Raw genomic sequence first — 27,149 nt, forward strand, 5'->3', positions numbered from 1 at the left:
GGCGGGTTAAGTGTTAAAAATAGCGGATTTTGAGTATGCGGCTAGCGGGAAATATTATTAAGAGTTGGCAACACTGGTTTTCACAGATATCGTTAATTGTGACTATAACTAATACGTGATTTTTGGCCCATGTCTGCAGAGTAGCAATATGATTTTTCATTCTGTGGGCTGCTTATAGTTATATATAGTGGTGTGTGTATATAGTGCAATTGTCCCCTTAATGAAACGGAAAATTCTTAGAAGAAACGGAAATTCTTAATTTTTAGGTGAAACATTTAAGCCACTGAGTAGTAACATACTTTATGTTTAAGTGTCACCTGAAGACACTGAAACTCGTAAACAAGGTCGGTCGCTTTTGGATTATATGCTTTAGGCAGCAAACCTGGTTTGTCTTGACGTCCTTTCATTTTCTGACCATTCACTTTACAATCATGAGAAAAGTTGCATCTACCAGTTCAAGAATAGATGTTCCTAGGTAATTTTATTTATTTTTTAAACATTTTAACGGAGTGTTTGGAAGCATACCAAATGAGTGGATATGATTCTGCTTAGCGGAATTGAAAATTATAACAACTCATTATAAGGCAATAAAAGCAAAATTAAAGTCGGTTTTAGTCAAAAATTTATTATTGGCAAATTGATGTTAGGAAATAAGATTATGGATTCACCTCATTTGCCCCTACCCCCAACACTATATTCCAATAATCAGTTATTTCTGGCTGAAGGTAACCTTCAACAGAACGGTTTTAAAGCCATCCATTTAATTTTAAATGAATGTCCCCCCCCCCGTTTGTGTTGCTCGAGCAAGAATAAAGATGCTATCAACATTTAATTTACTGAACCCATTTAATGCCTTATGCACCTCAGTTAAGTCTCCATGCAGATGGCTAATTTCCAAATACGTACTGTTATTAGAAAACCTGCACATGCGATTTTGTTTTGCTCTTTATCATTACTAGGCTCATTGACAAATAGACAGCTTCTCTTCCTATTGGAGTATTGTCATTGTAGGAGGGACTTTGTGAATAAAATTTGCAGAAAAGTCCTGTTGCACCCCTTTCTGGGTTTTTCCATTCAGAATGTTTGTGAGCATGCACTCAAGTGGCTCTTCTGTACTACAAGAACTTGTGTTAGCCATCAGAAACAAAAAAAAAAAGAATCTCTTACTGACCATGCTTCTTAACAGTATCTAAAAATGCTACCTGAAAGAAAAATATGGAAATGATAAGGGCTTTAAGACCACCATGTATTTTGGGTTTTAAAACTTGTATTATCCACTCTTCTATTTTGCTTTCTTTTGACTTGATATTGAAGCCCACAGAGGGTTCAAAATGATGCCCTATTAGAGGATTATCTAGTTATTTTCAACTTATTTTATAGTCATTGTACTATAATTAGGAATAAATAAAGTCTAATTTTATTTGTTTATTGTGTGGAGTTAAGTGTTTTTTCAACTTTAAGGTCGCTATCTGTCTATCCATCCCATGCCTCTCAAGATCTGATGACTTTCATCTCTATACATTTTTCAAGATGCACTTTAGTAATATATTTGGTTTGTTCCTACTACTTTGTACTGTGTGTCATGATCACATACTTTTGTTTCTTGAGATATAATTACTTATTTTTATTTTCATGTTGTTTTCGGTTAATGGTGAATTGATTATCTTTTTGTAGTGAATTTACTTTTGTGGATTTTTACCATTTAGAAATGTAAGAAAGAAAAAAAACAGTTTCCTAACTAGCCTTATCAAAAATTTTGTTAGAATAAGTATTTTCTGAAATCATTTTCCATAATTTCAGAGGAACGCCTGCACGTTATAATAGCAAAGGCACGATAAGAATGGCTCCAGAAGGGATGAGTCTCCATGGTCTAGAAATAGAGGGAGAATTAGGAACTGAGACTGAATCAGAACGTCAGTTAAAAAAGTTATTAGATAAGCAGCTAGACACTGAATTAACACTTACAAAGTAAGTAACATTATTTAAGAAATAATTTTAGTTAAAATTTTGCTTGTTCATTTACATATGAAACATATGATTTACTTGAAATTTTTGAAGGGTTTTTTCCTCTTTATTTTTGATCTGGCAAAGGGTTCACTGTTATAATGATATTTTGTTCAAAAAAATGTCTTTAAGCCAAAGTGCTGAAATACCATATTTTTCTAGTATAAAAAATAAATAAATACAAATTACTTTTTATACAATGACACCATTAATAATTATAAAATTAAAATCACAAAATAACTGTTAATTTATAAAAGATACAATGGCTACTTTCATTTATTAATAGTGCTAAAATTTTAAGTTCTAATTACCTTGTTTCCTTCTAGTCCTGGCTTTTTGCTTTTTTTTTTTTTTTTCCTTTTTTTTTTTTTTTTTTTTTTTTTTTTTTTGAGGAAGTATGAAATTTATTCATCTGGCCATACAATTACAAAAGATTACAAAATATTGTAATGTAATGTAAATTATATTTTAAATACAGAGCAACCTTGATATACTGTGGTTTGGGATATAACACAAGTATGATCATATCCCCAAGAGGGACATAAAAAGATGCAGTTTATGCAAAAACCCTATTTTACAATATAGCAGAAGCAAACTCTATACACTGCATAAAGAACCAGCTACTGCCATGACTTCCAAAGTGTAGACTACTGAGTTATTTGATATTCTTCTATAGTACATATTCTCAGTGAGACATTTTTTTTATAAAAAATGGTAGCTATCCAAGAGTAATTACTTAATGTACTTCCTTGGCTTGACTCAATTAGAGATGCAATAAAAAATACATCAATGAAACATTAATTGCATATTTGGGACACTTTCAAAAATTGAACATTTTCATCTGAAATGGGAAAGAGAAACTAGTTATCATATTTGTCAGTTGTGATATATTCAGTTAAAAATTTCTGTAAACAACATCATGTGACATTCTTTTCAAGAATGAAATCTCATTTAGAATGGCAGAAACCGCTAAAGATATAAAATTCAGTGTGCATGGATTGATGAACAATTTTGTATATAAGTTGCTACTACTGACCACAGTTAATATTCTCCATAATTATACTGCAGTACTGTAGAAATCACTTGCATTTTTTATAATTCAAAGTAGTACATTCTTGGATGGTTGAGGGTCACAGTCTGATCCTGATTGTAACTTGGCCATGTTACTTTTTTTTTTTTTTTAACTCTTGTGTTTGACCACTAAGCTATGACAGATTCGGTTATGTGCTTCTGATTATGTGACTTGTGTTCCTTATTTCCTTCTTGTGTCATCATCATCAGCCATTTTCAATCCACTGCAGAATGAAGGCCTCTCCAGCAACTTTCCAGTTCCTTCTGTTTTGAGTACTGGCCATCCATTTACTACCCAAAAACTCATGAATTTCATCTATCCATCTCCGCCTTTGTCTTCCAGGTTTTCTTCTAGCTCCTCTTGGATATCATTCTGTTATTTTCTTAGTCCATCTGTCATCATGTCTTCGAGCTATGTGTCCTGCCCAAGACCATTTTAGTTCTTTAGTTTTGATAAGAATGTCCTTTACTTTACTTTACAGCCATTTTCAATCCACTGCAGAATGAAGGCCTCTCCAGCAAATTTCCAGTTCCTTCTGTTTTGAGTACTGGCCATCCATTTACTACCCAAAAACTCATGAATTTCATCTATCCATCTCCGCCTTTGTCTTCCAGGTTTTCTACTAGCTCCTCTTGGATATCATTCTGTTATTTTCTTAGTCCATCTGTCATCATGTCTTCGAGCTATGTGTCCTGCCCAAGACCATTTTAGTTCTTTAGTTTTGATAAGAATGTCCTTTACTTGAGTTTGCTGCCTAATCCATGTATTTCTCTTCTTATATAACAGTCTGATTCCCAATATAATTCGTTCCATTCTTTGCTGTGTAGTTCTCAGCTTCTCTTCCATTCTTTTGGTGAGTGCCCAAGTTTCGCTTCCATAAGTCATGGTGGGGAGTATACATTGGTTGATTATTTTACATTTCAGACAAACTGGGATATTGCTCTTCAGTATGTGACTATATTTCCTGAATGCTATCCATCCAAAATTTATTCTTCTCTTGACTTCCAGCCATTTATCATTATTACAGCTAATAACTTGTCCCAGATAGGTATATGACTCCACCTTTTCAATTACTGCCCCTTCAATCATTATTTCCCTTTCTGTGGTATACTTGTTCATCATTACTTTTGTTTTAGTCATATTCATCTTTAGTCCAAAATCCTTAGTAACTGTGCATAACTGATTAAGATTTTCCTCTAATTTTTTGGGATCGTGGCTTATGACCACAATGTCATCTGCACATCGTAAATGGTTTAGGTACTCTCCGTTCACATTGACTCCTTTCTGTGACCAGTCTAATCTTCTGAAAGCTTCCTCAAGGGCAGCAGTAAACAGCTTCGGAGATATTGTGTCTCCTTGTCGAACTCCTTTCTCGATTTTAAATTTCCTACTGTCTTTGTCTAGTCTAATAAAGGAGGTAGCACTCTCATATATTTTCTTCAAAATCATAATATATGGGGTATCTATGCCTTTGCTTTCCAGTGCCCGAAACATTGCCTTATGCTGTATGGAGTCAAATACCTTTTCATAATCCACAAATGCCAGGCATAATGGTGTTTTATATTCATTTGCTTTCTCCATTAGCTGTGATATTACGTGAAGGTGATCCATAGTTGAGAATCCTGTCCTAAAGCCAGCTTGCTCTTTCGGTTGATTCTCATCAAGTATTCTTTCTAATCTGTTAGTAATGACCCTTGTGAACAACTTGTAGATGTGGGATAACAAGATAATTGGACTATAATTTCCAATTTCTGATTTATCTCCTTTCTTATGCAGCAAAACTATGATTGCATTATTCCACTGCTTAGGCGTCACACCTTTTGTAATGCACTTTGTGAAGAGCCTTGCCAGTTTTTGTGTTATGTCTCTTCCTCCCAATTTTAACAACTCTACAGTAACTTCATCTTCCCCCGGGGCTTTCTGATTCTTCATTTTCTTCAATGCATGTTCTACCTCATCAGGAAGAATATCGGGTATGTCGTATGTGTTGCTACTTTGCAATCCATCTTCCTCACTGCTGGTATCATTCCCTCGCTCCTTGTATAATTCTCTATAGTAGTCTTCTGCTATTTGAATTATGCCTTCTCTGCTGTTTATAAGTACACCATTGCTATTCTTCAGTTTTAATATCATTTGTCTTTCTGTATTACTGCTCATGGCTGCTGATTTAAATCCTTTGTTTTCCCTTAATGCTTGTTCTACTTTTCTTGTATTAAATCTTCTTTTGTCCTCTCTGAGCCTCTTTCTAATGGCTTTGCATAACTCAGTACAGTCGGTCCTCGTATAACACGTGTTTACATTACACGAATTCGATCATACATGATTTATAAATAGGGGATCTTATATAACACGAACCGAATTCGCTTATGCATGATTCGCCTTTGTGTTTACAAGAAATGGCAGTCGAACGCGGAATCACCCCAACAGAATGCAACACGATAGGAATGAAGAAGATTCTGAAAATGTATTTATGTGTTTTATATCAGTGAAGGGGAAACACATTTCGCCATAATAACGTAAAAACCAACACAATTCCAGCTATCGATATAATCGCAAATGCAATTAGGTGGAGTTTACTACCAGTTTATAACAGATTCCACTAGCAGAAACAAAACTGGAAATTGTTTTTATTGTTTTATGGTAGTAACCCCCAGAAATGTGCTTTAGTAAAATGTGGGGTGTTAATAGTGTATCTCGGCCTTTACGGTGTTGTTTATTCAGTTGCTACACGCCGCAGCTTTGTTTATGTGTATTAAGTGTGCCTCCTCGTTTTGTAATTGCGCTTTATTCCCTAAAAATTAGTAAAATATTACTTAAAAGGTGTGAAAGGGAAGCGTCCTGGCGAAGACACTGCAGATTCAGAGAGAGAGAGAGAGAGAGAGAGAGAGAGAGAGAAAGAGAAAAAAGCAATATCGATAAACAGAGGCGGACTGAGTCAAAAATTCTTACCCTTTAAAATTTATAGTGGCCTCATACTACAGTTTATGGCCAAAATCACACCGGTCTCCGGCACACCGGGATTTCCCGGGTAAGGCTTATGGCGAGCCCGCCTCTGTCGATAGAGAAAAAAATATGAAATTGTGAAACGCTTTGAGCGAAATGAAAGACCATGTGATATTGCAAGTGCTACAGACCTAAATGAGGCAACGCCGAGAATTACAAAGAATGCGGAGAAAATAAAAACAACTTTCATAGCGGGAATAACTCAAAGTGTAATTAAAATCCATTAGATTAAGACACAAGAATTGGAAGAGATGGAACGGCTGTCATCTGTTTGGATAGAAAATCAAACAAAAAACAAGTTTGCTTACGATAGAAGCAAAAGCATTAGCAATATTTTATTACGTAATAAAATACATAATTATTTTATTACGACTATTTTATAAATATTTACGGATATAAAATAAAATACGTAAGTATTTTATTACGACTATTTTATTTAATATAATTTTTTTATGAATAAAATACGTATTTTATTCGTAAAAAATACTTTTTTAGCATTAAAAATACTAAAAATACTTTATTATAATATAATAAATAATAAAATATATTTATTATATTATAATAAAAAATATATTATATTTTTTTATTACGTATTTTAATCATTATAAAATACGTAAGTATTTTATAACGATTAAAATTACCCGATTATATATTGTGTTTGGTAATGTTTTGGTTCCAAATGTGTGTTCAGTCTTGGGTGGTCGGCACCTAACCCCACTTTTCCCATAGGGCCTGTTGTTTATATTGCACGAGGGTTTCTAGGAACAACTATCGTGCTATACGAGGACAGACTGTATACTCAATTTTCTCCCTGTCAGTGTTTTTCTTGCTCTTCATTTCTTGTCTTTGGTTCATCATGACAAGTGTTTCTTGACTAATTTTTTCTTCTTTGGATTTCTTTTTCCCTATAGGTTTCTTGGGCTTGATCACTTTCAGAAAGTTGTAATATTCCTCGTTGATATCTTGGTCCTGAGCAGTCTGCAGAAGCTCAAACTTGTTCTTAAGTTCCAGTACATACTGCTTTTTCTCCTCTTCTGTTATCTCAAAAACCTTTGTATTATTTACTCGAGTCAGTTTTTTCCTTTCCTTTCCTACATCTATATAAAGTGTACATCTTACCATTCTGTGATCACTTCCAACATTTACCTTATTCAGGACTGTAACATCATTCACAATATATCTTCTGTTAGTGAGGATGAAGTCGATTTCATTAGTAGTTAATCCATTTGGACTCTTCCATGTCCACTTTCTGTTCACCCTTTTCTTGAAAAAAGTGTTCATTACTGACAGTCCTTGAGATTCTGAAAATTCCACAAGTCTTTCACCTCTTTCATTTCTTTCACCAATTCCAAAATTTCCTATTGTTTCCCTTTCTGTGCTGTTTTGTCTTTTTCCAACCTTAGCATTGAAGTCCCCCATAATAATAGTGTAGTGAGTTTTCTGCTCATCTAGAAGACTCTCAATTTCGGTGTACATTTCTTCAATCATCATGGCTCGATGTTGGTGGATAAATCATTATAATCTTTAGCTTGTACCTCTTAGAAATCTTGAGTATTAGTCTTGACACCCTTGGTGATGTACTTTTGAATTCCAAAATGTTACTTTTTAAATCTTTATGGACCAGAAACCCAACTCCACCTTCTCTCCTTTCACTGTTTCCATTGGTGTACAGCAGATTTCCACTTGATAAACTTATAAGTGATTAATTTCTTCTTGTTTCAGCCAAACCAATGATATTCCAATTCACATTTTCTAATTCCTTTTCCAGCTCTAATATCCTGTCTTCACCGATGAGTGATCTTACGTTATAACAGGCCAAGTTCAGTTTCCATGCATGGCAGTCTGGTCGTACCCAGAGATTTTTAGCACCCTCTGCTTCCACTCTGATCCTCTCGCTGCTGTAAGAGGGAGAGTGAAAGCTGCTGGAGACTGAGGGCCATTTGTTTTCTCGTGCTGTCATATGCTGGAGGGTTTGGTCTTTTCCTCTTCACGCTGACCAGGCATCTTGAAGAGAACCACTCTACACGTTCGTTGGCACCTAAGTGACGTAACAGGGCTTACCATCGAGAAGGTGTGCATGAGTGGATTTTAGGGAGGCAGGCCAACCGGCCTTCTCCTAAATCTTCTGTAATAGAGAGATATTGGTAGTATATCTTGTGTAGTATACTATAAATTGGATTGGATTTCCTGTGAAAATTTCTCATTTGAAAATATGAGATTGTTATTAGAAAGTGAGAATTTAGAAATTTTATTTTTTAAGTATATGAAGCATTGCTGTTTAAAATATTGAAATTTAAAATAAATATTTTTATTTATTTTAAAGTATAGCATTTAAAAAAAAAAAAAAAAACTCCAATGATGGAGCATTTGCCATTTAAAATGTTTAACCCATTTCAGCCACCAATGGCAAAATAATAAACATAAAAGGAAAACAACTTGCTAAATGAAATTTGCTTATAAAAAAATGCTTGCCTAATAGATCATTGTCTTTTGATCATTGTTTATCCATGTTAAAAAACTGTAAAAAAACAATTGATCAAATTTTTTTTACAGTTGACCAATTTTATAGTTTTTGACCAATTTTTTTTACAGTTGACCAATTTTATAGTTTTTGACCAATTTTTTTTATTTTAACAAAATAAAATTTTATTTTAACACATTTTGGTTATGACACGATGTTAAAGTTGTCTCTGAATGCCCATGTTATATTGGGGGTTGCGCTGTAGTTAAAAGAAATAAAAATTTTGCCGCATCCTCCCTCGCCCCCCCCAAAAAAAACATCAAATAATCAAATATCAGAACAACAAATAAAGGATATAAATTTGTTAAATATGTTTTATATTTTAGTCTAGTGGAATATTTAAACTTGCATTTTATGTAGTATTTTGCAGCACTGTTTACTTGATTGATGTTTTTATTGTTGTTAGTAGTGGCAAATGATGCAAGAAAGCAAACATTCAGTTGGTATTTTTAGTTACAGAAGGATTGCTTCTGACTGTAGATTATTCATTCGTTTTCTCTTTAAGTTCTAGTAGTTTTAAGACAATAGTGAGATGTATTTAGAATTTTTTTTTTTTTTAAAAATTTGTAAAGGACCATCGAATGGGAACCTTTTACTCAAAAGTTCCCATTCAGTGGTCTATAAGACTTAATTTTTGATGCTCTGCAAAAGTTAAGAAATAAAATATTGCTTTGTTAGTTAGGGAAGGATGTTACATGGTTATTTTCCATTAAAATTAATTACTATATTTAATAACCACTCATATAGCACAGGCCTCCGTAGCCGAGTGGGCATTTAATAACCACTCAAGGCCTCCGTAGCCGAGTGGGCAGGAGCGGGAGTGCAGTAGCACACGCTCTTTGAGTAGACCGGGGTTCAAGCCCCTGACTGCTGAATACGGTCGATCTGCCAACCCGCACCGGACCAGCGTGGCAGATTATGGTCCATTTCCCTCAACATGAATTGTTGAGGAGGCTTCCATCCTGCAGTGGGTTGATAATGGCTGCACTTTACTTTTTTTTTTTTTACATATAGCGCATGAAATTAAAAATATAGTTTATTAGCATTAGCATTAGTTGAGGCATATGATGCAAGAAAGCAAGCTTATACAGCATCAGCCAAAAAAAAAAAAAAAAACCCCTTCCACCCATCCAGTCACTCCAAATGTTTGTTTAGTTCAGCCTTAAATTTATTTAAGCTATCAACTTCCACAACAGCAGATGGAAGTCTGTTCCAGCAATCAACTACCCGTTGGCTAAAGGCAAACTTCTGCATATCTATTCTACAACTGTCTTTCCTCAATTTGAATCTATGTCCCCTCAGGTTCTTAGTCTGAGCAAGCAGAAGTATCCGTCAGCATTGAGCCTGCTCAAACCATTCAGGGCCTTATACACCTCAATCAGATCACCTTGCAGGTGCCTAGTCTCCAGATGCTTCAACTTGAAGAATTTAAGCCTTTCTTCATAAGTGCACCCCTTTGTTCCTCTCACCAATCTTGTTGCCCTTCTCTGTACTCGTTCTAGCAACTCTCCATCCTTCCTAAAATAAGCTTGCTTTCTTGCATCATAGCCTCTGCTAATGCTAATGAAACACTTAGTTAACCTAACACAGCCCATGTATTTACTTGTTCCATGATGACTCCCAGCAGCTCTTGCAGGTTGCAGACCCGCGAGCCACATGCAACTCTTTGAACATGTAACTGTGGCTCTTTAACTTTTAGCTCACATGAAGCACAATTTGAAATGGAGTTAGAGGACTTAAAAATCAAGGACATGTACTAGAGTGCAAGACTAAAATGCCTTAAAACTCAAATTGAGGATTTGGAGAGGGAAATTCTACACAAAAAATACGTCGATAGATAAGTTGAAAATGCAAGACCAAATTGTGTTCGATGCGTGAAGTAGCTTACTGGACAAGTATATAAATTTGAAAATATTTGCATTTAGACTTCTCTCAGTTTTTGGTTCGATGTATTTCTGCCGGCAAATATTTTTGAACATGAACTATATTAAAAATAAATCAAGAAACTGTTTGAACAATGTCTCTCTCTCAGCACGTTTAAAGATGAAAATTACGGCATACTCGCCTAATGTTGAGAGACTTGCTCAAGAAGTTCAGCAGCAAATGTCACACTAATTCGTACCTAATTGGATGTTTGTTACATTTTTTTCAGTATTAATAAATGATATTTGAAAAAAAAAAAAAATATATATATATATAATGTATATTATAAATTATGTAATATATATTTTTTTAATAAAACACCTTCCCACTCTTCCATTTCTTCAAAAATTTCCTCCCCCCACTTCTTGAGCTGAGGTGTGGTTCTTCAGATTCTCTTTTTTTTTTTTTTTAAATTAGATCAAAAATGGCTCTTCACTCAAAAAAGGTTGCCGACCCCTGCCCTAGAGGCAGTAGCAGCAGGTTTGAATAGCTATTAATGTTAATATTACAATCTGCTACTTGTATATTCAAGAAAATATACCATTCAGCAAAGTGAGTTAAATATATTCCGTCTAACTTTTTGCAAAATATATTTCTGCTCCGCTTACAGTAGAGTCAATGACAATAGCTACTTCTGTGGGACTTGCATTTTCTGCCGTGGAGGATTTTGTTGTATCCGTCATGTGATGTACAAATGTAGTCACCAGCATTTTGCTGTGCAGATGAGTTCTTGATGTTTCCCTCTTTTTAATTTCATCGGAGACATCAACGCTATTCTTCAAAACCTCATGTTAGCCAGTCAGAGTGTTAAATTGGTACTTAATCTCCTCACACTCAATGTAATGAAAGTCCTCAAAGACATCTGCCATAGGCGCTTCCGTAGCCAGGTGGGAAAGAGCAGCAGTGCGTAGCATACACTTCTTGATTATACCGGGGTTCGAGCCCGTCACCACCAAATACGGAGGATGCGGAAAGGTCAGGGAATGACCAACGCATATCCCCCGAGCAATATGGCCTTAGTTGCTAATGCTCCTAAAAACCAAATAACAACAAACATCTGCCATTGGCTATATCATGTCCCACTACAGAGCTCCACAAAAAGGCAATGAATAGCACACTGTCATTTTTAAAAGAACCACCATCAATAGCCCTCTTCCAAGCCAAAGCATTCCCCACTTTGAGTTTTTTGCTTTGCTGTTCTTGTTTGAGACATGATTTTAGTCAAAATTTAATTTAAAAATACCACACAAACTAAGAGATAAGAGTGTAACAATGTCACACTATTCCTAGGTTGTGTGTACTGCATTATTGCATTTCTAAGTAATGCTGCTGACTTTTTAGATACTTTGCTGAATACAAAAATCGGTTAATCTATATGATTTCTGCCATGCAGATTTATCTTAATGGCCTTTGAACTATTTACTACAATTTAAGAGACTGCAGTTAATTACTACAATGCATACACTGCATTGGTGCATTATAGCCTTAGTAGCTAATGCGCCAATAAAATCAAAACAAACAAACAAAACATACACTGCAATTTACTAGTTATAAGTGTTTGTGCCAAAATTATTAATAATAAAGGCTATTCTTGAATTTAGCTAACATATATGATTAGGACAATTAAAACTATTTAATATCATAATTAAGTAAAAAAAAAAAAAAAAAAGTCAATTTTCCAAAAACTTGTCCATTTTCAAAGGTGCAACTTTTCAGCAGCTGCACACAGCAGCCTCAATCCACCCTATTCCAAAACCATCCTACTATTAATCAACCTCTAGCCTGAGAATAAACAACTGTTAGCAGACTTAACCTGACTTTTGAGAATGTTGAGAATACTACTCCAGTTTTGTAAGATGGGTCCATCTCCATGTGATTTACTGCATAAATGCAAAAAATCAACACCACATAAAAAATTTCTTACAGCTTTACTACACAGTAGTAGATTAGTTCCCCAACTATAATACATTGCCTACAGATGGATCAAAGAACAATGCCCTTGTTGGAATAGCAGTTTCCCCAAACATTGCATTGGGCTATCAGCTACCAATAAGCTTAATATATTTTCTACTGTACTAATAGCAGTTCAGATAGCCCTGAAGTATATAGAGTCCTCTGACATTCCAAAAGAGTATAATTTTTTCAGACTCATTAAGTGCACTCCAAACTCTGACAAATGCTGTGAACACCATTCACCCAGTTTTAAAGGAAATAATCACCTTGTTGAATAACTTAACTGAAAATAGGAAAAGCATATGCTTCTGTTGGACCTCAGGCAATGAGCTAGCTAACAAAGTTGCCCAATTGGCTGTCTTCCCATCTGATGACAAGTGGAAGGTTCCAACTCAAGACTATACACCAATGGGTGCCTCCGTAGCCAGGTGGGCAGAAGCAGCAGTGCGTAACACACGCTTCTTGATTAGACTGGGGTTCGAGCCCGTCACCACCAAATACAGAGGATGCGGAAAGGTCAGGGAATGACCACCGCGTATCCCCGGAGCAATATGGCCTTAGTTGCTAATGCTCCTAAAAAAAATAACAATAACAATACACCAGTGATCCAGAAAAAAATGCACATTTTAGTGGTACCCAATTTGGCAAAATCATACTTTGAAGCTTATTATAATAATAAGCTTCAAAGTATCAAGCCAACCCTTGAACCATAAACTGGCGTATGTAACTGGCATATAAACTGAATGTATACAAAATTTTCAAGAGAATGCTAGAACCTTCTCACTCCAGACACAAACTAACTTCCACTTATATTACTGCACTTTTTGCATGAAATAAATGTCTCAAACATTTTTACCTTGCTAAAAATGATTACTGTATATCATCTCCTTTAGATAGTAATATACAGTAATCATTTTTAGAAGAGTGAAAATGTTTTAAGACTTTAAATTATCCAGTTCAAGGATAGATTTCTCTAGTCTTAGACTGAATCATTTTATTAGTTACCACATATACAGCACACTATGGCCATAGATGCTAATGTGCCCAAAAAATTCTCAAGAAAACAAACAAACACATAGACATGGGTTATATAATAGAAAAAAGCATAAAAACAAATCACATTTTGGATGTTTTTGTAAATATGTTATAAAATATTTTTAGAGTTTTTCTGTGCATCAGAATTTTAATAAATATTAGCTTACTAATGATTTTTCTTCTTTGTTTTATACTTCAGACAGTTTGAGCAACATCGTCAGTTTTATCATTCTACTTCTTACACACCTTTAACAGAAGCAGTATCTGGAACTCACTCACTTAGTGATTTTGTCAGTACAGAGAAGATAGAAGAAAAGAAAGAAGAATTAAGGCAGTGTGGACTTAATGAAGAGGAAGTGAATTTATACTTACATAATGCTGGTATGCAGGTATGGAGATATTAAACTCAAAGATAAATATTAAAATTATTTTGTTTTGTTTTTTTTCTTTCACTTTTAGGATGTGTATCATAGGGAAAGAAGAAATATACAAAGGTCATTCAAATGAAAACCTTGAAATCAACACTAAGTACCTGCATGGTGCTATCTGCTGGCATTATTTGGAAACAGTAAATTTTCAAGATGTCAGCACCCTTGTACGTATGTGCAAAGATAGAGATGCAATATGTTAATCCAATTTTTGAATATAGAAGGAATAAAACCTGCTGAAATTTAGCTCAGTATGGTGAACAACAGCAAGTGTGTGAGTCATTGAATAATTATTGAAAGTGGTGAGGATCCTTCATGACCAGGCAAGTACATCATGTCATGACACCAGAAGTCATACAGCAGTGGAAGAACTCATACAAGAAACCCCATTACATTACTATTGAAGAAATTGCCTTGATGCAAGACTAATGCTGGTTGAATGCATGTTATCAGTGAGAAGTTGCAAAACATGAGTATCCAATGGATTTCATGGTGTTTAACACCAGAGCTGAAGGAATGATGACCTAATGTGTTCCGTGCTTTTTGGACAATATGAGCACAAAAAAAAAAGACACCTTCTAAGGACACAGTGTGCAGAGATGAATCCTGAGTGCATCATTACACACTGGAAAGCAAATGTACAATTTCAGAGTGGCTCTGTACATCATTACCTCGATTGAAGAAAGCTGTATCCAAGCTTTCTTCAATCAGGCAGGAAAGTCCTGCACACTGTATTCTGGGATCATAAATGAGAGATTCTGCAATGTTATCTAGAGAAAGGAGGAATCGTGATAAGTGACAAATACTGATGTGCCTCTGAACCATTTGAAGCCAATAATTCCAAAGAAATGCCATGGTTTGCTCAGGTGTGTGTGGTATGATACTGTTGCATGATAACATTCATACTCGCACCATCCATTATACAGTGAATCAGATATAGGAAATAAAATTTGAAATATTATTTCATCCTCTATTACCAGAGACCTGTTGTTGTTATCATTTGGTTTTTAGGAGCATTAGCAACTAAGGCCATATTTCTCCGGGAATATGCGGTGGTCATTTCCTGACGTTTCCGCATCCGCCGTATTTGGTAGTCACGGGCTCGAACCCCAGTCTAATCAAGAAGCGTGTGCTACGCACTGCTGCTCCTGCCCACCTGGCTACGGAGGCGCCTACCAGAGACCTAGCTCCATGTGATTAACACCTTTTTTTTGACTGCTAAAAGATACACTAAGAGGAAGTAACTTCTCAGATAAAGAAATAAAAGTAGCAGTGCACAAATTGTTTTAATGCCAACCACAAAATTTCCCCTGTGTATTCCAGGCATTAGTGCAATGATGGAAAAGTGATTCATATGTAATGGGATTACATTGAAGATTGATAAGAATAGTTTCCTTATTGTTTGCAAAATACAACTTTAAACTTTTTCAGTTTCATTTGAATGACTTTTTTAGGAAAATATCTTAATAGAAAATAGGCTGTTTTTATTATAAAGTTATTTTATAAATGCAGAATTTGTGTCAGTTGATATTTTGGAAAGCTGTAGCTGAAAATTTCCTCTCTCTTCTCTTTTTTAAGTATTTTTTTTTCTCATTGCAAATAAAATTCAGTAATGTGCTACTGGTGATAGGTTACCTTGATGATAGGTCATTGGTGATAGATTACCTTGAGGAAATTGATACATGGAAAAAAGATGTCATTTGCTGAGGTACAGCCCTGCCTTTCATCCTCCCACTCACCATAACTTGTGATATGGTATTGATACTGGCCAATGATTAACAGTGGAAAATTTGTTACATATTCATTTTCAAAAAAAAGTCATTGCTACTTTCACATTATTGAGTATTGCAAATAAAACACTAAATGTTAATTAGTATTTCTTTTATTATTATTAAATACAGCTTAAGTTTATCTGTTCTCCACAAGAAGTAAAGAAAAGTTGGGGAAGTAAATAAAAAAAAAAATGATCAGTTGACTTTAAGAGAATATAGCAATCCCACAAGTTGCTACAAGTACTCAACGTTCAAGTCCATAGACTTTAATATGATAGACTTTGTAAAGCATATGTGAAAACAAAACTGCTTTCTTTCCAGTTATGATGTGTAACTGGTATACTTCTTTTTAAAAGGTAGGAGGGTTTTGTTCATTTCCCAGCAATTGTTCAACAAGTTTATATCAGAAAATTAGATTTTTCTGAAATCAATTTGGAATTTTGAAACAGGCATGAAATAGAGTTGGCAAATGATGTTTTCATTTTCAACAAAAGGCAGCAAATGAATTTTCCAGTGAGGATTCTGTAAGCGAAGGCCAGAAAGAGGATTTGTTAGATATCACTACAAGCATAACTGCATTGCTATTGATAATGGCTGAAGACTCTTTGATGGAATTGGAATCGACAATAGCTCGTGCTTTAACCTCGATTATGGCCTTGCTTGTGGAATCTGAAATCACTTCTTTGAACATGGCTATTAAACAAATGATGGCTTCCACATTGAGTGTGGCATCAGCATTGAGAAAGACATGTTGTTCATGTCTTTATGTTTAACTTTCTGTTTAAGTGCATGTTTAATTAACCTGATAAGCTATTTTGACACAGTTACTCATGAGGTGGATGTAGGGAACAATTTTGACATAGTTTATTTGGATTTTAGCAAGGCATTTGACTCAGTCCCTCATGAGAGGTTACTGTATAAGCTGATACATGTTGGGATTACTGGAAAGATTCTAAGATGGACTGCAGGGAGGCTGCAGGGCAGAAGGCAGAGAGATACAATTAATGGTTACTCTTCATATTGGTATAATGTTAGAAGTGGGGTCCTGCAAGTATTGATTCTGGGATGGGACTACTAATGTTTTGATTTTCATAAATGACATCAACAAAGGGATAGAAGGCGTGATGTAAAATTTTCAGACGATGTAAAGATTGGGAGAGTCATTAATGATCAGTGCTAAGCAGTACTCCTTCAGAATGACCTGAACATGCTTCAAGAAAACTGGTACCTGTGTTTCAATGCTGTAAAATCAAGGTCTTACACTTGTAGAGCAACAACCCCAAAATAACTTATACAGTTCATGGGGTTGAATCAATAACAATAGAGGAAGAAAGGGATTGGGGAGTTATGATTCAGTTGGATATGAAGTTCTCTGAGCAGTGTAAATAGGCTGCCAGGAAAGTCCGTGGTGCTCTTTCAATAATTTATTGAACTGTATCCTGTAGAGATAGGTGGTCATAATCCCATTGTATAAAGCAGTTGTAAGACAGCATTTGGAATAGTGTCCAAATATGGAAACCTTATCTGAAAAAAGACATTGTTTCTCGAAAAGCTCCAAAGAGGGCAACTTCCATGGTGAGAGTGGTAAAAGGGTAGCCATATGAGGAAAGACTTGGATTATATGGACTACAGAGCTTGACGACCAGGCACCCTAGAGGGGACCTGATTGGGGTTTATCAGACTCTGAGAGGGGTTAGTAAAATGAATGAAGTTGGAATTTTCACTGTTATAAAGAATTCCAGAACTCTGGACCATAAATTCAAATTACATGGGAAGAGGTTTGACTAGATTGTAGGAAGTTTTCTTTTAGCCAGTTAGTCATTGATCACTGGAATTGGTTGCTTCCACAGGTAGTTGAGGCTGACAGAAAAATTGAGAGGTCAACTGAATAGTTACCTACGTGAGGAGGGAAGTGCATAATTTGTATTTTCTTATCTATTTTTTTTTTTTTTTTTTTGGCTGGTGCTGCAAAAGCCTGTGGTTTCCTTGGACTATGGCTAATTCTGATACTAAAACATCTTTGATTTGCAAACGTATGGATTCCTCTAGACATGTATGTATGTTTGTGGCAGCTTCCAAGATTTTTCTCATATCTATTGAGCCTTGATTCTTTTTCACTTACTAATTGGATCTGTGATGTAAAGCAGCACTGTCAAGCCAGTCATGCATCTTTAATCATGTTTGAATATCATTGGATTCTGTGGTGTAAAAGGCTGCTTCCTGGCACCCATCCTTGACTCAAGAAGGTGTGTCATCTGCTTTGTAGCTTTCACTGGGCCATCACCACCAAGAGAGATAGAGGACTAGTCCTTGAAAAATTGTAGCAACTGGAATGGGGTGGTAGAGGGAAAGTTTAGTGATAGATGGGAAAGGTAGAAGGAGGCATCCGCATGATATAGGAAGGGAGAACTGAGAAGGCCAGGGAAGGTGTTCAACTCTTATGCACCGGTTGTCAAATACTTTTGATTGTTTTCTCTGTTCTGCCAAAACTCTTTCTTTTTGTTTCTTATATTCTCAGCGAGACTTCTTTTTAGTTGACATTTCAAGTTCTAAAAATTTATCTAAAAGAAGTAACAGTTTTATAATTAATTAATTACAGTTAAATGGTATACAAATATAATAGTTGTTATTAGTTCAAATATTTAAAAATATATAAGAATTAGTAAATTTTAATAATAATACAATACAGTTTGGAGTACAGTAAATTGTTCAAAAAATATTTGAAAAAATATTTCAATGTAGAATACTTACAAATTATATTATGTAAAAAATATTACTTACCTTATAAAATCACACACACACACACACACACAATTTTTTGTCCTTCCAATTAATTGGAAGGACAAAAACTTTGAGGCATTATCATCTGCAGCAAAGGGGTGCTGTGTTTTTTTCTGTTCTAATTTAAAATAAAAAAGTGGTTTTACTATAAAATAAATATAAATGGAAAATATTTTTATAAAGACATGAAAATAATATTCCAAAAATTATTATTTAACTATCTTAAATCTGGTATAGCACCTACATTTAATCGGTACCTACAGCAGGGGCCACATTGGTCTTACCCTAGTTACATCTGCAAACTGCTATCTTGTGCTATGGAAGTGGAAAGTTTGAATAAATTTAAGGAAGCATTAGCCAGATTATTACTATTTTATTGAAGTGAGACTTCTGTAGCATTAATAATAAGAGAAGTTCATACAGGACATGGAAATATTTTTGTATAATGAAATTTTTAAAGTTGTAATTATTATGGTATTTAACTTTATACTGTATAGATTTGTGTATATCTTTATATTGAATTGAAATTAATATCATGTGCCTTTAGCATTGTGTTGACATTGTATTTTTTAAAATTTTTTCCAGTTTTCACAGAAGTCCCACCTGTCTGTCCAGCCAGAAGTTTTAAATCAGAGGTTGGAGGCTATTCAAGAAAAACTTATGATACACCAGGAAAATCTGTGCAAACCGCAAATATTCACGGGTACAAAGAAGCTGAGCAGGCATGAAATGGACATAGAGAAATCCCTGTATGCTGGATGTGAAAACAAACAACAGTTCAAGGCACTAGTAGAGCAATCTTCTTTTTCTCGAGAAAAAAATGATCCCTTTTTACACATACAGCAATTGTCTGCAAAATTGATGCAGAGAGTAAAGGCAAAAAAACGAAAAGTGAAGGTAGATCACCTGAATTATGATGGGAAAAACTTTCAAAACGGCAGTGAAAAATTGCACATCGAAGATAATATTGAGGAAGGCATCCAAGAACAGTTAGATCCAACAGTTTTTCATGTTTTTGTTCCACTAGAAATAACAGAAATTAGAGAGAATCAATTGAGTATTAAAGAGATACGGCAGTTGCCAAAGTTCCAAAATTATGAACCGGGTCTGCCTACTAAGGTAATGTATGCAAAATGTGTTGAAATTTAACTTTTAGGTCTACGCTTGAGGTGGAAATTATTAGTTTTGAAATGGTTTTCTGTTTATGATTCTAATGTTATATATTATCATAACATTGATTGTTAATATGAAAGATCTATATTTTCATTGAGTATTCTTTAATTTAAAATGACTGTTGGGAATTATTATTTGTTTTATAGATTTATTGATTATTATTCTAATTATGATTTATTGTTCTAGATTATTTTTATATTTACAGCTTTAATCTTAAATTGGCCACTTATTATTACTTTTAATTTTATCTAAATATGTATCTCACTATTTTGGATTACTTAACATATTCATTTTGAACTGCAAATTATTGCAGATAATAATTTTATGTAATTTGATATGTGGGTAAACAAAGTGCTACAAATAAAACAGTTCATAAAATTGAAATTTTATTTTATTCCTACATGAACATGACCCTACCTATCCTATGCACCCTCCTATGCTCACCCTGCATTGAAGACTGTAGAGAGTGATTTCTGCCATTGATCTGGTGCATTTGGTATTTAAGCATCTTGTCATGGTACCAGAATTTACGTTTATATGACTAGAACAGTTTTGTAGCATGTTGTTCACAAAATGTTCAAGAAAGTTGCTCAGCAGGCAAAATTGTATGTGGTAAAAGGCAGTAAAGCTGTTCAGTTATTAAAATATGGTTATGTAATGAAAGGGACTTGGGGGTGGTTGTGCAGGCAGATATGAAGTTCTCTGAACAGTGCAGCCCGTCTGCACTGTTCAGACATTGACAATGTCTGAACAGTGAATTCCTGTATATCATTGACAATACTCATGGAGTATTGTCAATGATATACAGGAATTTTTCCAGCAGGGATAAGGAAGTGATTATTCCCTTGTATAAGGCAATGGTCAGGCCTCACCTAGAGTACTGTATACAGGTCTGGAGGCCTCATTTCAAGAAGGATGTAGAGCTGCTGGAACGAGTACAGAGAAGGGCAACAAGATTAGTGAATGGAACAAAGGGGTGCTCTTACAAAGAAAGGCTTAAATTTTGCAAATTACAGTGTCTGGAGACTAGGCACCAGCGAGGTGATCTGATAGAGGTGTATAAAGCCTTGAATGGTTTGCGCATGCTCAATGCTGATGGGATTCTTCCTCTAGCTCAGAAGAATCACCTGAGAGGGCATAAATTCAAATTGAGGAAAGACAGATGTAGGATAGACGTGCGGAAATTTGCCTTTAGCCAGCGGGTGGTTGGTTGGTGGAACAGACTTCCATCCCTTGTAGTGGAGGTTGATAGCCTAAATAAGTTTAAGGCTCAGCTGGACAGGTATTTTGAACGAACAGAGGGGTGAAGTGGAAGTGGGTTTTTTTTTTTTTTTTTTTTTTTGGCTGATGCTGCATAAGCTTGCTTTCTTGCATCAAATGCCTCTACTAATGCTAATGTGGAAGGAATTATGTTGGGAGGTGAAGTGAAAGTGATTACTTTTATATATTATTAGTTAATTAATTAGTAGTTATTTTATTTATTTTAGGAGCATTAGCAAGGTCATATTGCTTCGGGAATATACGGTTGTCATTCCCTGACCTTTCCGCATCCTCCGTATTTGGTGGTGACGGGCTCAAACCCCGGTCTAATCAAGAAGATTGTGCTACGCACTGCTGCTCCTTCCCACCTGGATACAGAGGCGCCTTTAGTAGTTAATGGGTAACAAGATAATTACAAGCAGTTTTATACACTTTTTTTTGCTACTGTTATTCACAGAATAAGCAAAACATTCAATTAATTTAAGATATAAAAATCTAATGCACCTGAAATATAATGCACTCTATATATTAACTAACTTGTTTTTTTTCCACACAAATTTCTTCATTTTTTTTTTTCAACTGTTCCAGAAAGAGGAGAAAAATTGTTGCTTTCTCTTGAAAATTTAAGGACATTTAACAAAGGTAATATTTAATTATATTAACGATATAAAAGGAAATCACTATTTATTATTTAGGTCATGAAGTTATCAACTACCCCTCCTACAATTAAAATAGCAGCACAGTTGTAAGTAGCCAAAATGTAACATATGGGTATGCATATGTAAGTAGCCAAAATGGAATAACACATGGGTATGCATTAATAATCACTGTGCAAAAACTGATTACTGAATTTTAAACAGCTGCCTGATAATGAAGCTTTACCTGACCACTTTTAGAAAATGGAATCTGGAAAACTATTATCAAGTATCAGCTTTCATCCAGAATGCACAGAACATTTGTGAAAATTAATAACAACTACATTCAATATATCATATCATGCAATGGAAAAATTTTATTTATGAAATGTGAAAAAATGAATTTTACAATTATTTGCTTCTTTTATGTGCCCTAAAGGTATATTTTTACTTTTTTTGTAACTTCACTTAAAAAAAGCCATGTAAACATATTCATGTGAAAAAGTTAAAATATTCTTTCAAGAAATATACATAAAATTCACATAAAAACTCACAACATACAAATTTCATACCTCTTCTAGAAATAAGCTTAAATGATATTTTTCACTCTTATTCCTAATAAGAGAATGCAACTTGACAAGGAGATATTTTTTCAATGATTTTTGGCCATAGAAGCAGGAGTCAACGTTGGAAGGACGGAGACAAGCCAACCATGGGTGCCTAAGTAGCCAGGTGGGCAGGAGCAGCAGTGCATAGCATGCTTCTTGATTAGACTAGGGTTCGAGCCAATGCCCACCAAATACGGAGGATGCGGAAAGGTCAGGGAATGACCACTGCATATCCCCGGAGCAATATGGCCTTAGTTACTAATGCTCCTAAAAACCAAATAACAAACAAACACAACAAACAAGCCAACCACTTATGGAGGTTGCCAGGTTCTTTAACGTGTCTGCACCACTCAAGGATATGGAAGCAATTCCAAGGGACTGTAACACATTAGTCTCTTGGAATTGCAAGGTGAAGGTTGTACACAAGCAACAATGTTGAAAGACAAACAATAATTGGTCAAATGAAATGAGAAAAAAGCCTGCATATCAATTTACAATCAAGATCTCACACAGTGTGCTAAAGTGGGATTTACTCAAAGAGGTAACTACCATCAGGGGTAAAGGAAAGGGTTTTTGCTTTCGTAAAGGTGACTACGGTGGTCTGAGACAGTATTTAAATTTTATACGATGGGACAAACTGATGATGTTACCAACAGCAAATTCAAAAATGGGAAGCATTCAAAGAATTTATCTTGGAAGCTACTAGGCTTTACATACCAACGAAGAAATAGTGTTCAAAGTTTAGGCCTATACGGATGTCAGATGAACTAATTAGACATGTGGCAGAGAATAAAAATGCATGGGATACATATAAATTAATGGGTAACATGGAAGCCTATGATAGCTATAAGCTGGTTTGTAACCAAGTCACAAAGGAGATTAGGCAGGCAAAGGCAGATTATGAGAAATCTTTGGCAAAGGATGCAAAGAAAAACAGCAAAGAGTTCTTTACCTATGTAACTTTAGAAGGAAAGGGATGAATCAGATTGGTCCACTGGATATTGATGGTTCAACTGTTGATGATCTTGCTCAGGTGGCTAACAAACTAAATGAGTATTTTGCATCTACATTCACACATGAGGAGTTATTCAGGGAGGGGAATGCCAGAGGTGAATTAAACTCTGGCAGTGAGCTAGATGATTTTGTAATAACTGAGAGGAAAGTGGAGGAGAAATTATTGAAAATAAACATAAAAAAGGCACCCGGGGTGGATGGGATCTATCCAGTTATATTAAAGGAGGCAGCAAAGGAAGTAAGCAAGGCATAATTATGAGAGCTTCTTTGGACTCAGGGGAGGTACCCATGGACTGGAGTTGTGCAAACGTGACCCCAATTCACAAAGGAGGATCAAAGGACAAAAGTAATTATAGACCTGTTAGCTTAACTTCTGTTCCAGGAAAATTAATGGAGGCACTGGTTAAAGAAGCACTGCAGGATCATCTAGACAAGACTTCAGTTATAGCTCGGACACAGCATGGTTTTGTTAAGGGAAAGTCTTGCCTGACCAATTTGATTGGATACTATGATGTGGTCACAAAGCAACTGGATGCAGGGAATAACTTTGATATCATATATTTGGATCTTAGAAAGGCTTTTGATACTGTTGTGCATGGAAGACTGCTGAAGTGATGGTTGAGTGGGAGAAGACAGAGAGTGGCAACCAATGAACGCTGCTCATCGTGGACTAATGTTATTAGTGGAGGCCATCAGGGTTCAGTGTTGGGTCCATTGTTGTTTTCTGTATTTATAAATGATATTGATGATGGTATATCAAGCTTAATGTCCAAGTTTGCACACAATACGAAGGTTGGCATTGATGTTAAGGATACTAATGACAGTGCGCTGCTGCAACACTGATCTAGAAAAGTTGAGCAGACGGGCTGAGAGGTGGTAAATGAAGTTTAACATTGACATATGTAAAGTACTACATATGGGAAGCAGTAACCCCAGAGTAATGTATCAACTCTGTGGTACTACACTGACAGTGGTAGAGAACGAAAAGGACCTGGGGATAATTGTGCAGGCAGAATTGAAATTTTCTGAGCAGTGCAGACAGTCTGCAAGAGTAGCTCATGGTGTCTTGTCAAAGATATACAGGATTTTTCTAGCAGGGATAAGGAGGTGATTATCCCCTTGTATAAGGCAATAGTTAGGCCACACATTGAATACAGTATACAGATCTGGAGGCCTCATTTTAAGAAGGATGTAGAGCTGTTTGAACGAGTACAGAGAAGGGCAATAAGTTTAGTGAATGGAACAAAGGGTTGGTCTTACGAAGAAAGGCTGAAGTTTTGCAAATTACAGTGTCTGGAGACTAGCCACCAGCGAGGTGATCTGATTGAGGTGTATAAAGCCTTGAATGGTTTGAGCATTGTCAATGCCGATGGGATTCTTCCTCTTGCTCAGAATAATCACCTGAGAGGGCATGAATTCAGATTGAGGAAAGACAGATGTAGGATAGATGTGCGGAAATTTGCCTTTAGCCAGCGAGTAGTTGGTTAGTGGAACAGACTTCCATCCTTTGTTGTGGAAGTTGATAGCCTAAATAAATTTAAAGCTGAGCTGGACAGGTATTTGGAACGAATGGTGGGGTGAAATGGGAGCGGTTTTTTTTTTCCTTTTGGCTGATGCTGCATAAACTTGCTTTCTTGCATCACATATCTCTACTAATGCTAATGCTAACGGATACTAAACAATGAAATAGTGTTCCATTCTCTTCTCTGATGAATCAACATTCAGTCTGACTACTAGATATCACATCATAAGAGTCCTATGTAAAGCTGTTCTGGGATGAAATTGGTTCTATAAGTTGCCCCTTCCTCAAGAATCCTCCATTATCTAAAATCTTACCGCAAAGGAGAAATGGGATTGATTGTGTGTTAAGCACCAAGAAAACTAAGGCCACAAGGCATAGCATGCTGTATCCGTAAATTGTTTGTTGTTTGGTTTTTAGGAGCATTAGCAACTAAGGCCATATTGCTCCAGGAATATGCGGTGGTCATCCCCTGACCTTTCCGCATCCTCCGTATTTGGTGGTGATGGGCTCGAACCCCGGTCTAATCATGAAGCGTGTGCTATGCACTGCTGCTCCTTCCTACCTGGCTACGGAGGCGTCCCGTAAATTGTATTTATTCTGTGAGCAATTTGCCTGTTTGCTGGATGAAAAAAAAAAAAAAAAAAAAGCTATTTTCTAACCAGTGTGGGCAGGATGATTATATCCACTGTGCTACCAGTGAGGGTTTGCTGATCTCTTGAATATCATTGTTGGTGGAATGACGGCTTGGTGCGAGTTGCATTGTAGTGAGGATGGTTGAGTGGGACAAGACAGAGTGGTAATCAATGGACACTGCCTGCTCTTCGTGGATTAATGTTATTAGTGGAGTCCTTCAGGGTTCAGTGTTGGGTCCATTGTTTTCTGTATTTATTAATGATACTGATGATGGTATATCAAGCTTAATATCTAAGTTTGCAGATGATAAAAAGGTTGGCAGGGTTGTTAATGACACTAATGACAGTATGCTACTGCAACAAGATCTAGAAAAGTTGAGCAGATGGGTTGAGAGTTGGTAACTTAAGTTTAACATTGACAAATGTAAAGTACTGCATATGGGTAGCAGCAACCCCAGAGTAACGTATCAAATGTGTGGTACCAAACTCAGGGTGGTACCACGGAATTCCCTTGCATAAGGCAATGATTAGGCCACACTTCAAGTACTGTATACAGGTTTGGAGGTTTCATTTTAGGCAGGATGTAGAGCTGGTGGAACGAGTACAGAGAAGGGCAACAAGATTAGTGAATGGAACAAAGGGTTGTTCTTATGAAGAAAGAGCTTAAGTTCTGCAAATGTCTGGAGATTAGGTACCTGCAAGGTGATCTGATTGAGGTGTATAAGGTCTTGAATGGTTTGAGCAAGCTCAATGCTGATGGGATTCTTCCTGTTGTTCAGCATAAGGGGACATAAATTTAAATTGAGGGCAAACAGTTGTAGAATAGATGTGTGGAAATTTGTCCTTAGCTAGTGGGTGGTTGAATGCTGGAACAAACTTCCATCTGTTGTTGTAGAAGTTGACAGCTTAAATAAATTCAAGGCAGAACTAGACAAACATCTTGAACGAATGGATGGGTGAAATGGGTTTTTTTTTTTTTTTTTTGGGCTCTTACTGTATGAGCTTGCTTTCTTGCATCATCATCATCAGCCACTGCAAGATGAAGGCCTCTCCAGCAACTATGCTGGAGGGTTTGGTCTTTTCCTCTTCAGGCTGACCAGGCGTCTTGAAGAGAACCACTCTACATGTTTGTTGCCACCTAAGTGATGTAACAGGGCTTACCATCGAGAAGGTGTGCATGAGTGGATTTTAGGGAGGCAGGCCAACCGGACTTCTCCTAAATCTTCTGTAATAGAAAGATATTGGATCCATCAGTGTTTTAGACTGTGTCTGATAACACAGTCTAAAGCCTAATACCTGTTCCCCTCTAAGCCCCTCTTGCATCAAATGCCACTACTAATGCTAATTAAGTCGGTAAAATGCATATTATTGAGGACATCAAGGGAAAGTAGTCAGCTGCCATCCACATGAATAGGTTCCTTGGTGCAACTGGTTGCCCAACACTTTTTGACCAGATTGTAGAATGTGTGAATTTTTAAACCCACCAGCCAGTTTGCTGGGTGTGCTAATGTCTCAAGGTTGCAGGTATCCACTTCAATCCTGAATGCAGAGTAGGCTTCACTACAAATGGAAAATTGTTCTATGGTTGCTATTATGTTCATTTCTTCTTTTATAACCTGTGAGGTAGTGCCTGGTTACATGTTCAGATCCATGTGGGAAACGAAAATGCTACGACGCATATTCCTTGGCAATCAAGCAGCTTGACGTCTTGATGTGAAAGAAGTACCTATTACAGCTCTATGTCATTGTGCTTTTTAGTGGAGTTTGAGTTACTTGCTTTGATGTCTACACAAAATTTTATTGAAATTTATAG

At 35.9% G+C, this 27,149-nt stretch overlaps 1 protein-coding gene across 1 annotated transcript in view; it reads left to right on the top strand.

Moving 5' to 3' along the window:
• Positions 1 to 244: 244 nt before the first annotated feature.
• Positions 245 to 27,149, top strand: part of LOC150082017 (RNA-binding protein 41-like) — a 75,284-nt gene continuing 48,379 nt past the window's right edge. Inside the window, exons 1-4 of the mRNA XM_090379910.1 lie at positions 245 to 475; positions 1,801 to 1,968; positions 13,711 to 13,900; positions 19,078 to 19,611. Of these exons, the coding sequence (XP_090236036.1) occupies positions 303 to 475; positions 1,801 to 1,968; positions 13,711 to 13,900; positions 19,078 to 19,611 (1,065 nt within the window). The 5' untranslated portion in view covers positions 245 to 302. The remainder of the gene's footprint in view (positions 476 to 1,800; positions 1,969 to 13,710; positions 13,901 to 19,077; positions 19,612 to 27,149) is intronic.

The sequence above is a fragment of the Mastigoproctus giganteus genome, chromosome 8 (assembly GCF_048544385.1).
Source record: "Mastigoproctus giganteus isolate SK-2022 chromosome 8, ASM4854438v1, whole genome shotgun sequence".
Taxonomy (NCBI): Eukaryota; Metazoa; Arthropoda; class Arachnida; order Uropygi; family Thelyphonidae; genus Mastigoproctus; species Mastigoproctus giganteus.